The following is a 16,375-nucleotide window of genomic DNA, read 5'->3' on the forward strand; positions in this document are numbered from 1 at the left end:
TTTCAGTTATATCGTGCATATTTGAAGTCTTTGAGCTAAAATTAGATTTCCGCGGCGTGTGAACTAGTTTTTCATTTTCGTTGTTATCGGTATAAAGTGTACGGCGATTAAATTGGTTAATTGCATTTAATAATAATTAATATTAATAACAAAGATCACACATCCAGATAGCACTTAAACACTTGTTAGTAGGTACGCATCAATCTTACCACCATTTGCGTCCACAATACTATAATATTTTATTACGATATTTTAAATGGAAATTTAATTGGTTTTATTAAATATTTTTTAAAACAATAATCCGTATAGTAATTAATTAGGGAACTCAAGTGTCTACAATATAGTCAAATCTTTGTCGTAGCTAGGATAAAAAGTAGACAAATACTAACGATAAATTCTATGCAAGTTTACAAATCATTAAATAATACAATTACTAGGTAATTTAGAAATTAAAATATTTCAAGAAAATCTGCACTCAAATTTTATCTGATATATTGTATTGCCTTGAGTTTTTTTTTTTATAAAACGTATATTTTATTATATATTTGTAAAATCAAAACATTTTGACACCACTGGGCGCTCGGATTATCTGTATGTTCGAATGTTACAAAATCAAAAATTTTAGTTTTATAATGATTTATCATTTGTTGATATAACTATTTAAGAATATATTGTTTGGTGATATAGTTGGTCCAAATATTATAATAATACTAACGATGGTTTGTCTAAGAAAATACTAATTTATGACTTTATATGATATATTGCAGGTACCTAAGTTGATTTATAGGTTTAATAATACAGACATATAAAATCTATTATATCATAAACCTAAACAACAAGCATTTTTACGTCACATACCGTTGTACGCTGATTCTGTTCACAAATCAATAGGACTGCACATTTAAAGTTAAAATAAGGCGCGTTGCCCCAGGACATCTCTACAATAGGTAGTTTAAATTCTTAAACTTTCCACATCAATCTTTCTATAATTTATACTAACATTTACTAGTAATGTCAGCATTTGTACCCAACGCATATGATAAAATAAAAAAGGCATATCAATATTTTCTTTTACATAAATCTCTCAAAAAAATTAACATTGTATAATGTACCTATATTACGAATGTTTTCAATTATTTTAAATGCGTGCTTTCCATAGAAAAAATAAATCAAGCTAAAAATGTGTGATACAATATTTTTTTTAAAACTGACATATAGTATTTTGGACTATTTATTAATAAACAAAGTTTTACATAGTAACATTATAATTTATATACAGGATATTAATTTAATCACCACCATCTCTCCATCTATCATCCAACTAAATATGTACATACCTAGTCAAACAATTCTAATATAATATTTTATTATGTTCATGATCCAATTATAATTGTCAGATTCCTTCACAATCATTATGTACTATTATTGTATGTCTGTTTAACTCTGCTCTTAATGTTTTCCATGTTCCTAATGATGCAATTATCATTACATTAAAATTGTTAATACTATTTAAAACTCCACTTCCCTGCACCAAATTCTAAAGTATAGAATTAACTATCATATTTTTTTTTAACTACCATTTTTTCAATAAATGTTCTCATACTCGCTGTCTAGCTCTTACAAAATACATTTATTTAGAGTAAAAAATCCTTGAAATTTGTATTTTTATATTGTTTATATATGACGTAAGTATATCAATTTAAGAAAACTGGAAAAATAATTCAATTCACATACTTAAAAAACTTGACTAAAGTATATTTAAAAAAATGAAATTAAAGTAATGAACAAACAAAAAATGATACATTCAGTTTACGTGATCAATACATTAAAATGGTAATAAATATAAACATTTTTTTTTTTTTTTTAAATATCGAACAATATAATATAATATCAAATAGTATTGTTCTAAATTATTTTTATTATAAATCTAATGGTAACAATATAATATATTTATTTATCGATTGTCTAAATTGCGGGTGAACGCATAATTATCCTATGAAACTAAATACTAATGATTCGAATACTAATATAATTTATATAATTATGATGTATAATATAATAATCTAATATGGTGATGGTGTTACAATGCCAATTTTTTCGGTTGGCTAATACACTAAGGAGGCGTCATGTAGGCACACAAACACACACACACACATAAGTACGTGTTGTGTGTTTTTGAAGTGTGTTATAAATGTATAATATATTTTTATGATTTTTTTTTATTTCTGTTCCACACACGGAGGTTAGGATGTTCTAGACCTTGAGGATGACCAGGTCACCATCTTCGGTTCCACTGGGAGACGACTTAGGTGATTCGGACTCGAACAAGGCGGTGCCCTGTGCTGAAAACGCACCTGGATACTCGAACGACGGGCTGGCTTTGGGGTAATTGTAACCGGTTGCGGCTGACGGATACGCTAACGGCTCGCTGGGCCGGTCGTATGAATAGCCGGCGGACGCAGACGGGACGAGGGCAGGGGCCGAAACCACACCGTAGTCAGTGGATGGAACTCCTAGGGACTGGACAACAACGTTGTGGTGCTTGTGGCCACAGTCAGCTGGGTGCTTGGTATCTGGTACGATGGATATCTCGTTCTGACGAGTCTCAACCACCCCTTCGGTGCTGGGCTCGGGCTCTGGTGTCGTGGTGGTGGTTGTGGTGGTAGTTGTGGTGCTGGTCACGTGAACGTGTTTATCACAGTCCTCAGCTGGGGCTGCAGCTGGTGCCGGTGCAATGTATGGTCGGAGGAACTGTGGTGGTGGTGTGGGCACGGCAAACCTCTGGACGGCCACGGGTTTCCGTTGTTCGGAGTATATTTCGTTGTCACTGATGGATACTGATACCTGTGGCTTGGGTGGGGGGGCGAAACGTGGCACGAAGAACGTGGGCTGTGGCTGAAATGTGGGTTGTGGCTGGAACTTGGTCTGGTATGGTGGCAAGAGCCCGGTGTCCACGACGTGCACGTGTTCCGGGTGGTCGCATGCTGGTTTGGCGGGCTGTACCACTGATACCGTGTTGATGGACTCGGACGGGTAGTATGGGTTCTGTGGTGGTGGTATGTACTCTGGTGCCGCCGTGGACGGTCTCAATGTAGTAGTCGTGGTCGTGGTTGTGGTAGTTGGTGGCGGAAGATACACAGGAGCTTCGTACGACGGTGCAGGTTTGATGATGGATGGCAGGTTGTCTGAGGCTTGACCTTCCGGTGTAGCCGGGCCAACTCGCTTGCCGAACATGTAAGTTCCTTCTGGTACGTTAGGTCGTATCTTCTCACCGGGCAAATTGAACAGGTACCGGTAGAACGACAGTGAACAAGGCGTGCTGGTCTGCACTTGTCCGTAAACGTGGCTCGCTGCCACTACCAAGAGTATCAACGACATTTGGCCGAATCTGTTCATGATGTTTTACCTGGAAAACAGCGAAATATCTTTTGTTAGTGCGTCTCAGCCCTTAAATAGTTTCAATATTATTACAACAACACATTACATAATATTAAGTATATAATTAGAGGTGCGATCGAATATGGAAGAAGGAATTTAAGGGTTTAGGATAGTAGTTTACTATTCCGAGTCTATACCATTGCCACACGCATATAAAAATAATCACATAATATAATTTTGTTACCAGTGATGAATTATTTATATATTATAATAAATTATTACAAATTACTATTCATATTTTAATTATCTAGATAAGTATTAAAGGATACTTATCTGATGGTCATCTTAGATAAAATATGCCACTACCCTAGAATCTAAGCATTTTAATAACGGTTGTGTTATAAAGTATAATATGCAATAACATATTAAATACATTATAATATATTAAATCATAGATTACAATTTTTTTGGTTAACTGTTTCAATTTTTTATGTTTGATTAATTAATTAATTATAAACATATAATGCATTATACATATTATACATATTTACATATTATGTATTTACAATGTGCTCATTATAATAATATAACTTATAAGGTCTTACTAATGTTATGTAGGCATAGATACTAAGTTATATTTTTTGGGTTAATGATAACCGTGTTGTAGTGTTGTTAGTAAATTAATCTACCGATCGACCACAAAAGTACTAAAATTATCATAATAGGTTAGGTTATTGTTTTGTCGATGGCGGGATTTTGTAGTTAGGTAGCTTTAATAAGGTACCTATCGTTTAAAATTGGTTAACTACTTAGTGGAAACTAACCTATTAATTTAATAATATTATATATTAGCTATAAAAAACAAAAACACGAAATTAGTAACAGTAGAACCGTTTTACACTCACGTGCCAACTCCCCTGGGTGAGCAGGCATATACAATATGTATTTATATATGACTTACACCTATAATATTCATCACGGATGTACCGCCGACACGATGAGCTCCGACGATTGCAAGTGCATCATAATATACTGGACGACAAGCTGTGTACGCCAATACCGTGTTTAATGACAGGAGTTTTTTTTTTTTCATTATTATTATTACCTATAGCTATACCGTGGTCAGTGACGCGAGAACAGCTGGACTTTTGGACCACGTCCAGTTCCGATATATCATATAATATTATAATATTATGCCGAACGGCGTACACGGTTCTTCTTCTTTTTCTTCTTCTTCTTCTTCTTCTTATTATTATTATTATAATATTATGTTTCGTTGGGTTTCTAAGAGTATGTCCACCGATGATAAATCCCGTATGTAAATTCGTAATCAAAACCGATAACTCATTGTGGCATGTGCTTGCGCCAGCCAGCTACCTACTTTGATTGAACATATATTACATTTAACTCGAGACATGTGGTTATGTAATGTACGAACGTATTTTATTTTCAACGGTGTGCAGTTATCGAAACCACTATTGATTGTATCTGGTACTGCTTTCGAGAATTTAAACACTTTAGTGAGCGTGTCATATTGCGCATGCGTACATTATAATATCATATTACTGACTATTAGATATAATATATAGAAGTATAGAACTGTGTGGAATATGATTGACCGTAGGACTATGTAACTATTTTCGGTATAGTCTTAGATAATATTATTACCCGACAGGTAAAAAGTAAACCCGGTCATCTCGAATGGCGGTGACTTTTTTTTTTTATCGTCCCGGATTTTGAAACGGGTTATTCGAGTTTTTATTTTTGGCATAATATCGGGGAGAATAATATTGCATACGAGATCGTTTAATTGAAAAATGTGGAAACCAGTTGCAACAAACTCGAGGGAAGATTATACATTTTTTTACAAAATTATTGATTTTTTCTCTTTGACATTCCAACCACCTGCCCATTTTTTGGATTTACGCAACAATATTGTGTAACTCCCTTGGAATTTGTCGCATCCTTCCTTCGACGTAGTGATGTTATCCACGGCATGCAATTCAAGAACAACAGTCGTCTGCATTTTAAGTTGATAAGTACCAGAAGTATTAATTTTGATGGACCTTGGCCCAGTGATGATTTCTCTAAATTTATGTCACTACTGCGTTTTATAGTTTAAACTAGTTTTGGGCGATCTTCCCAATTATTGTAATTTTAAAACGAACATCGAAATATGTTAATTTGTTATTCAATACTATTTTAAATTAACAATCAGAAGTTGACCCAAAACTGTCAATATAATATATTAAACATTGTATAATAATATTTTATTGACATTTTCTAAATATCATAAATTATAATAAAGATTAGGTATATCGTATTTTAGAAATCGTATTTTAATACGATATCTAATTGTTTACTCGCATATATTGTCACTGTTTTACTCTTACAAGCGTACAACGTAGCAAATTTGAGATCAGTAGTTTAAAATATATTCGAGTAAAATGGCATATCGAAACAAATAAGTCTTTTTATATAAGGAATACCATAACACGATTTCTTATTTCGTTCTATATAGCATGGGTGTCGAAAATTATCGAAAATAAGCAAACTAAATAAAGATTTCAAACAAATGTCATTGGAAATAACGACAAATATGTTACCATTAGCAGTCTCAAAACGTATAGTTATAATATTATGAAAGACGACTTCCCATCGTGTGCTTAGTTTGCATAGAAAATAATATTTTTAACAAAACGTATCTCAATGCTAATATTGGTCTTTTCTCCCATCGATTGGTTAGGTGTGTGGAAACGGATAATTTTTTAGATTCAACCGGAGAATATTTAGGTGTGATTGAATACCTCAGTGTTCGATAAACTAAACTTCGGAAAATAGCTGGCCCTATCGATTCGTGAATATTATTAAAAATTATCGTGTCCCACGCATTAAAGTTTTTATATTGGATTTAATGACGTTAAAATATAATAAATTATACTAGTTTTTGATCGTTTCGCGACTCATCCGGTCGGATTGTCGGAACGGTCAGTGCGCGTTTTCAAAACGGAAGTAGGGTACGTTTGGATATTATAACGCTGCGTGGGGAGAAAAATTAATAAATAAACGGTAACAACTAACAAAAAATACACGTCATATTATACCAGGGTACAATACGGAATACGGTTAGGTGGATCACGTGCAGTCCGTGTCCGCAGATTTATTCGTCGCGATTTGGAGATAAACACGAGCGATGAACGCCGCCGTTTCGCACGGCATTACAGCTGTATATTAGTTGGCGTCTTGACTAAACCGAAGTAAAAAACAAATTTAATAATCACTCGCCCATGTGTCGCCGATGGCGGGCCTGTGGGGGGGGGGGGCAATCAATCATCCGTTGGCCAGGCGCGTCTCTGCACATAATCGACGACGAGTGTATTCTACACGGACGCACATAATAATATAGAAGTCACGCGGAAGTCGTCGAGTCGATTAATATTAATAACGATAATAATAATAATAATAATAATAATAATAATAATTGCGTGCCAAATGTTTTCATTTTTCGACATACATATATGCGTCCTACACGTCGAATCACCTTTCGACCAGACGCTCCCGTGACGTAACCTTCTCCTCGGTGGCCAAAACACACTTATTACACGCGGCTGCATTGCAATAATGACCACGGCGAAGTTAATAATGTTATGCGCGTTACTGTTAATAGGTACCTACACACGTTATACACGCGTGTTACGACACCCGTTCACATATTATATTATAAATTATTATCATAACAACGTTAACGTTACCGGACCAACGCACGTGCAGTCGTCGCCGTAACGCGTTTATCCTCACATCGTATTTACGTATAGGTATATTATGATCTAAGCGTTTATCCGTTTCGAGGCGCACGTTAACTAGATTGATCCGACGTTTTTCTGCTCTGACGATGTAAATCGTTTGAGAAAAGTCGTTTGGACGATGGCCATTCTCAAATCCTGTCCTTTCAGTTAAATCGAATGTTATATATAATTTACGGTTTATTCACACGCTTCACACTATAATAAACGACTTGTGAACTTTCTTAATCGAATGCATTGTGTATATGACATTATTTATAACTTATCATCTCGACTTTTGTTACCAATGTTTTGAGGCACAAAACTCAAATTACACAATAGATTTTAAAATGTTGGTAATAGATTGACTTATAGAAAAAAAAAAATTGAAAACAAAAAGCACAGATGCCATAAATATACGAATAATACAAGACTAATTTCGAATTGAAATTTATTGGTTTTGAGTATACAATACGAAATACGAATATACCATAATATACCCCATACATTAGAGGTGGGAAGAACTCAGAAATATGGTCTCGAACCGAGCATTTTAACAGTTAGTCGAATCGAACTCAAACCGAACTTTTTAATCATATGTCGATCTGAACAATTCAGTGTGATGCCGAACTTGAACAGAACGATATTATGTTAAACATCGATCCGAACCCATACCAAACATTTAGTTTAATACCGAACTGAATTCAAACCAAGCTTTTGAATAAAAATTACAAGTCAAACTTTTTAGTTTTATGTCAAACCAAAATATAAAACTGATGACGTTCCAATTTTTTTTTGGAAATTGTACCTACATTTTTTTAGATTAATTTTAGATTTTCTAACTTTTTATTCGACTTCTGTTCGTTTGGTTTTTTTAAAACAATGTTTGACTTTCGAACTTTAAACAGTTCGACCCATATCTATAATACATAATTTATTATCTATTCAAAAAACGAGAATATCATTAAAAATCCCAATATATTATATAAATCAAAAATCTTGTAATTATATTTTTATGATTTTTAACATTAATAGTTCTTAACTCAAATTTACCGAATAGCTATACTTATTATAATATAATGTTATTAAGTACTACAATACACAAGAATAATGACTACTGTCTTTGTAGTAGGACATGTAGGTAGGTCATCGATAATATAATATTAACACGTAAACTTTTAGCACATTTCGTTTACACGCTCATTACAAAAGCCAATATTTTAAGAAAACTCTTTAAGTATTAAAACTAATCCTTTATACCATGTCATCGTCTAGTCTCTAAACATCAAACAACTTCAAACGTGTTGACAACGGCAGTGGCTGGAATATAATGAATTTTTAAGCTATAGCGTAAAGCGTTAAGTACCAACTTCTTTAATGTTTACCAAATTTGTTCACAGTTAATTTCATTTCAATAAAAACTAAAATCTACAAGCCAGACAGACAAATTATTATGAAAGCCGAAGTTTTATTTTTGAATGATGTCAAAGTCATAAATATGTCAGTTGAGAAACATATTATAATATTACCTTATTGTTGCGCTATGATGTTATAGACGAATCTATACTAGCGCTGATCATGTCCATCTGTTCGATCATTTGCCATCGTACAAGTTTTTTATTTACGATCACTAATAAAAAAAAAAACTCAACTCTTCACGATAGCGATCTTACCAATAAAGCAGTAGCGTAATAATTATTATGTGTACTGTATACCGTTCCCAAATTGGTGAAGGCCCAATTATCTTATTGTAAAGTGAGTTCGTAATTTCATTTATTGTTCATTTCAATTTATTTAATTTTATTCGAATCACTTTATTTGATTTGATGCATGTTAACACTTTAAATATATCGTTTATAAATATAATGTAGGTAATAGGTACATAACAATTTATAAGACTATATTTATAACATTATTATAGTTTTAGTATTTCAACAATGTTGCGTCATAACAGTTTACAGATTTATGCTTGTTATCGTATATTTTGCTATAACTTTACTATAATTTCTCAAAACTTTAGCAAATTATGACTTTTTTAAGTTGTCTAGATTTCAATATAAAAACTGTCATGTTATATAAACTCGAGTATCTAGTAACTAGTAAATTTAATATGATTGTCTCACATAGTTAATTTGTAAAAAATACTAAATGGAAATTTCCTTCTGGAAATGGAATTAATCGATCTAATTCTAAAATTACAACATAGTTTCCGTCTCCCGAATTTGATTTATTCCTTAAAATATATATTATTTAATTTAATATATTAATTCATAAGACCTATATTAGTGAATACATAATAACAAAAAAACTAATTGGTACAGAAGTATATGCAATTAATCACAAAAAAGTTTATTAATAATGTGTATACTATTGATAAGCACTGATTGTTATCTTGAAACTAATATTTAAGTACAATTATTAATAATTTATAATTCATAGGGATATGGATTTGTCCTATTATAAGTTATAAGATATCATGAATGGATGTTATCTTTCCATAAATTTTCTTTGAATATATTATTAAAATTCAGTGATCTAAATAATACAGTGTCCTATAAAAAATACATTTTAAAATATTTTTAATAATGTTAAATTAATATTAAATTGAAAACAAAATCTTGTTCAAGCATATTTAAGGGTTTCAGTAAGAGAATATCTAATTAAAAAGGATTTAAAAAATGTATGGTTTAGTTTAAAAATAACCATTACCGGTATAATCAATCAAACGATAAGAGCGTTGATCAAAAGAAAATATTAAGCACCATAATAGTGGTGACGCAGAGAAAAGATTTTAATGAGTATTTTTTTCATCTGTGATATTTTTGACGGAGAAATGTACGAGTATAATGTGCTCTTAGTCAAATGAAGAAATTAAAAAAAAAAAAATCTTCAAAATTAATTACTGTTATAAAGGTCGTTAGTGATAGGTAGGTACTTATATAAAATATTATTTAGTTGATTTGAATAAATAAGTAGGTATTATTTCACCGGATAATTAAATTTATTGAACCTATTTGCGGTAGTTTCAACGTTTATTTATTTACGTGGTATTCGTCGATATGAAATATTTGTCTTTAAAACTCAATTGAACAAAAACATTTAATTATTCATTATAATAACTAACATGTTATATGGAATGTTGTGAGACTGACTATAAATATAAAAATAAAACATTATTAAAAATTGAGAATGCATTCAATGTAAACATCAGATAGATATATTGAAATGTGTCTATAGAGAGATAAATTATTACTCCGGGTTATTGGTTATGACTTATGATTTAGAGAGAATATGAATTATTTATTTAAATATATTGACTTCATACTATGTCTTTCATTATATGTAAACATATTATCCTGCACATTATAATAGTTTAATAAGTTAGAATAATTTATCGGTGTAAATTTTAATAAATTAAACTAAATATAAAACATTAACCTCCATATGTAAAGTATTATTTAAAAATTATTAGTAAATTCAATTATAACATAACGTGTAAGTTGAAAAAAATGAATTAATAAATTATATTAAGTTTACAATTGGTTTAATACATTAGTTCAATAAAATAATACAATTAATTTTCATGGTTGCTATTTTACATAATATTTTATACAGTGTGTACCTATTATGATATTTTGAATTACAAAGATAATATGTTATTAATTATTATTAATTATCAATGAAAATTTCATTATTTAATTTCAATATTTAATATTGATCCTAAAATAATAAAACAAATTTAAATTAAATTCTGATAAGTTTTTAAATAATGCTACGAAAAGAAGATTGATCCAGACATGCAGTAACATGTTTAAGGTCCGTGTGGGAGGAAGGTGTAAGTGTTTAGCTAGGGTACTCGTTTGATGTTTATTATTTTTTTATAATAATGAATTTATATACATTATACACATACCTATACTAAATTAGTGCGGTATTCCGTTTTTATTTGTATGTAGGAATGTGCTTTAAAAGTTTCACATAACCCCTTAAAATATTAATTTAAGACTACAACACTTTATGATGGTAATTTTTAAAAATCTACCAAATTAAAAAAAAAATAGACACCCTATCTTAAATAACACAATATTTATCCCTCCGTTTCATAATCCTGGGCATAAATAATGATTTTTTATTCTGCTGCGAAAGCCCACTTATAAACGATAATGACACCGAAAGGAAAAAAAAATGTTCGTCAATATTGACAACGCTGATGTGTATGCGATTCATAAACGATAGAAAGGTCCGATTTATTGAATTATAACCGAATTAAAAAAAAAAAAAAATACATAAAAATATTTCGGTATTGCGTAAGCTAAGGTGAAATATTTTTGAATAATTTAACGACCGGCAATAAAAAAAAAGAAGATGTATGATATATATTTTCACAGATCTTTCTTACCACGTACCTTCGAGTGATGCTGATTTTATGATTATACTCAAATTGAATTGATTATGCTTTACGAGCTAAAATTTCAAAGCATATAGTGAACTGTGAATATTGTGATTTTTAACATTATTTCCGGTGTTTAAGTTCTATTACGTACTGATACCTTACATATTTTTACGAATAAAAACAGTATCATACATTTAACGTAAGTAACTTATTAATACATTAGCTGAGTATATCTATAAGCTAAATGTTTTAAAACATACATGAGTTTTTTTTAGAATTTTCTAATACTTCAATCTAAATACATACAAATCATATAATATAATATAATATATAACTTTGGTTAGTTATTTAATTAATATGTTTAAAAATAGTCGATTTAAAAATCGAAAAAAGTCTTAAGTTAAAGGCCTTTTATTACTACCAGAGAACAGGTAGATCTGTATACTTTATTCTAAATAAAATAATGAAACCATAGCTAAATATAATCATAATAATACTATTCGATCATAATATTATAATTTATAATTATTGCGTACAGTAATATACATAGGTTTTTTACTGTGAACGAGAGAAGTCCAGACAATCGATAACAACCTTTATATTTGATAATTGACTTGTAAAAAAGAATAAAAATACAGTTTTCTGATAGTCACTGTAGGTTAAGCTAAAATGAATATATACCTAATGTAATTAAAATTATTTGACGTGTGTTATTAGATTTAACTATTCGGTATACATAATCAATCAAATCTGATAATCATAATATCTGACACTGCACTAAATGTTAAATAACATTATTATGGTACCTACTAAATGGGGTAGAGACATGGTCTATATTCAATAACTTACTAAAATTGCAAAAATAAAAATTACTGTTGTATTTCGTGCTAAATGTAATTTTATAATTTATTAACTTTATTATATCTCTAAACATCTGAAATAAACTTTTCATTAAGTACCTTACTAAATCCCATTTTTAGTTTATTTTATGTACGAATAATAGTTACAAATATACATTTTCGAAAAAAAAATGAATGAACTCGTTTATAGAAGGATAGGTTTCCAACCTATAATTGCTAAGGAATAAAAAAGTACCAGAAATATTTTTCCCCAAGAAAGCAGTAATTTTAAAAACAATTTTTATATGAGAATATAAAAATGTAGACAAATAACGTTTATGAAAATATTTATTTGTAAACTGTAAATATAAAATGTTTTTATAATGAGCAAACATTGTACATTTTTCCAAATACTGTGTGGGGTACACTAAAACAACGTCACAGGCTGTAGCGAAGGTATTAAACGTTAAAAATGATTTAGTGTAAATCGTTCTCTGCGACTGTATTAAATGCATTTTTTTGGACAGTAACACGCATGATGGCAATAAAAATAAAATAAAAACGTAGAGCATGGCGTGAGCCTTTCATGTCTTAGACGACATAAGTAAGTTGTTATCGGAATAATAAATGTACCTACACACATTAATAATAATAAAAAAAAAAAAACTGTCTAGGAATAGCATAAAACCATTCGTTGTACCTGAGGTAATTGAATATATACATTTTATTGACGTATAAATAAATAGAAATTCAGATTTTAGTTTTTTATACGAAAGTTTCTAGAGAATTGTCACACAGACACGGGCAAACGGAATTGCTGTTATGTTTGCTACCACAGTCCCGTGAGATTAGAAGTTTTTTTAAACCGATTTTCTCGTAGCTCAGTTTCCCAACCAATTTTTTCATTTCATATGCATATAAATCGTTCGAAATTCAACTAAAAATGAGAAATGTCTAACAAATGTCGATAAAATAAATAGTGGGTAAACAAAAGTACGAATTGTGTAAAAAGAGACAAAGGTAGGTATGTTTTCTAAACTGAAAACTTTTTATACAATTTATTCAAGTATAAAGATCAAAATACTTTTTGTGTACCTACGTAAACCTAAATTCTTGAACAAAATAATATAATATAGGTACCTAATATAATATCTACCTTCAATGAATTTAAGATATTCCATAGTGAAATTAGAATTAATTTGTACTTAAATTTCTAATTGATTTTCGGTTTTGAGTGAGATAAAATTGTAACATGTATTTTTAATATGACTACTAAGGTGATACAGTTCACTATTGTTCACAGTTCACTATTCACATGACTTAAGATAATAAACTTAATTTTTAAACTTAAGAATACATTTTTAATTTATTTTATTTATAGTCATACAGTATAGTCATTCATACTTAACAAACATAAATCGATCTTAGAAGACATAATTTAATGTTCAATCATACTGTTTGACTTCCTCACTATCTAGTTTAGAAACTAAATAATTTTAAATTAATTCAAATTTCTATTGGAGTATAATATACCATATCATAAAAATAAATTTTAATATTTTTTTAAAATAAATAACTGTACTTTGTAAACTAACTTAACTTATTTTTAATAAGATTTAAATGTACACGTGGGTGATTCTAATGAACTGTTTTTTTTTTAAATTTAATTACATATAATTAATTTAAAATAATTAATTAATACAATATACAAAACCGTTTTATTTTATTGATATAGTTTTAAAAATCTTTACTTTTATGAAGATAATAAGATTTGTTCTTAACTTAAAACTTTTGGAAACGTCTTATTGCATTATGTACACCATACGCAAATGTTACTTAAGGTAGGTATGTAGTAATATAGGTACGTATAATAATAATAACAATAATAACTGTATCACGGTACTTACTTGTGGTTCTTCTAGTATAAAGCAAAATATGTACGGACACACTGTCCTGTGACGAAAATGGTTTTCAGTTACACCGATAAAAATCAATGTTCTAAAGTGCCCGTAAATGACGGTGGGCAAAGTCTGACACGGTATACAATTTCTTTAGAATGAAGAGCGTATGTTGATGTATTTTCACTTAAGTCTTGTGACAAAAACGTATGCGTTGAATCGGTCGGTGGCCGCAGACCCAGGTATTTATACAGGCATTAAGAGGAGTAGGCTACGTAGGTGTAAAAGTGGTCAATGACATGCATGGAGGGAGCCGCGATGTGATGATCGGTTATAAATTTCCTACCACGGCTCGATCGCAATATGTAGGTATATACTACAATATATTATATAAATTCCTATGCGTTTTTTAAACATTTTTTTACCAATAGTTATTATTATTATTTTATTTTTTTGAGAACCAGCGGCCTTGGTTACATTATGATAACATGACCTAGTCATCGTAGTGTGTGTGTGTGTGTGTGTGTGTGTGTGTGTGTGTGTGTGTGATTCATTCTCGGGAACACTCGGGAATGATTTTACATAGTTTTCGAAAGGTCGGGGACACAAAACTCTCGGCCATCGCATCGGCGCCACGGCGGGTCGACTGTTCAAATAGCCTGTGAGGATACCTTAAAACTATTTATAATTTCCATGCAGATTCTTGTATGTATTTGTATCGGTTTCGAGATTCCGTCACATGGTGTACAGAAAATATGATTATATAACATTTAGGTATATAGACCAAAATATATGTACATTCGCTTTGATTTCACACAAATAGTTCAAACACATCTTACCGAATGCATAACTCAATGTAAAGGAATCACTATTATTTCATTTGTAGGTACTATATAGTTTTCAGTTATTGAGCAATAGAAACTCTGTATTTAAGTTATAAAAATTAAAACGTATCATTAATTTGCTATATTTGTAACTTATTGTTATTAAGTTCCCCATATCGCTAACGCCTAACACATAATCGTACCTGGGTAATATCCAGGACCAGATTATACCTATTTTGGGCCCTGAGGACAGATTTTTTGATGACCCCCTAACAAACGTTTTTTTATAGCTGTATTTTTTTTTCTGAAACAATATTTTATATTCCAACACAAATAACTTAATACAAATTAGACTAAAATTTATTTTACTAACTTTTTTAATCTAAGTTATAATGCATTATGTTATATACATATAAATTTAATATAGTAATCATATTATTATTTATTTATAAATTAACACCATTATGTTCTATGCTTAATTTATCAATTATCACAGGTATTAACTAAATTATACACAAATGAAAGTAGTCAACGTTTGGTAGGTAGCTAGAATATAGGTGAATAAAAAAATTAATAATACAACTTTGAATTTTCCAAAGTAATTTTACCAATTAAGCGACTTAATACAAGACTTGGGCTTTTTATTTGTATGACCCTGTTGCTCGTGGGCCCGTAGGCCATGGCCCTTTTTTCCCGGTGCCTTAATCCGGGTATGATATTATAACTGGAGTTATTACATAAGGTAATAAGTGATGTTTTTTTTAATAATAAAGTTTAGACATTTTAGAGTATTTATAAAAAAATATTGAATGTATTTCTCTATGGATAACGAAGAAATTCAATTTTGGTATAAATACTATTATACGATAAATTATAATTGATAATTTTAAGATATATTGTAAACTGTCTTGAATTAAAAGCCCTCCTATTTATATATCATTATATTGTGCCTCCCTTCACTTGATGAACCCCAATAATTTCATCGAAAATCCATGGCTACACTCAGGAAAAAATTTATTTACTTTACACGCAAAAATGTACACCTAACTTATAATATTATTAAGAAATTCTAAATATATTACCACAGTTATGAAAATGTATCAACATTAAATAGCTAACCAATGCTATATGCTAAAACATTTTACAATAGTTTTCAAAAAATGTAACTTTTTAAAACTACTTTTAGCAGTAAAGCTTTTAGATAATACAATGCTAATCATATTTAGTTTTAGTTTTATATTTATAATACTATCTAATATTA

General features: G+C 30.0%; 1 protein-coding gene across 2 annotated transcripts; it reads right to left on the bottom strand.

The window, feature by feature from the left end:
* Positions 1 to 1,731: 1,731 nt before the first annotated feature.
* Positions 1,732 to 14,536, bottom strand: LOC100164783 (pollen-specific leucine-rich repeat extensin-like protein 1). Of its 2 annotated transcripts, none has more exons than XM_001947360.3 (2): positions 14,300 to 14,536; positions 1,732 to 3,406 (listed from the first exon to the last, which is right to left on the bottom strand). In XM_001947360.3, exon 2 carries the CDS (start codon positions 3,394 to 3,396, stop codon positions 2,254 to 2,256), a length of 1,143 nt encoding a protein of 380 aa, XP_001947395.2. In that variant the 5' UTR covers positions 3,397 to 3,406; positions 14,300 to 14,536; the 3' UTR covers positions 1,732 to 2,253. The 2 variants fall into 2 exon arrangements, with proteins under 2 accessions (XP_001947395.2, XP_029346978.1); XM_029491118.1 differs by lacking the exon at positions 14,300 to 14,536 and adding an exon at positions 4,340 to 4,360.
* Positions 14,537 to 16,375: the final 1,839 nt, after the last annotated feature.

Source organism: Acyrthosiphon pisum, chromosome A3 (assembly GCF_005508785.2).
Source record: "Acyrthosiphon pisum isolate AL4f chromosome A3, pea_aphid_22Mar2018_4r6ur, whole genome shotgun sequence".
NCBI classification, from domain to species: Eukaryota; Metazoa; Arthropoda; class Insecta; order Hemiptera; family Aphididae; genus Acyrthosiphon; species Acyrthosiphon pisum.

Coding starts and splice junctions, on each gene's coding strand:
- LOC100164783 (XM_001947360.3), bottom strand. CDS start 3,396: ATGAACAGATTCGGCCAAATGTCGTTGATACTCTTGGTAGTGGCAGCG.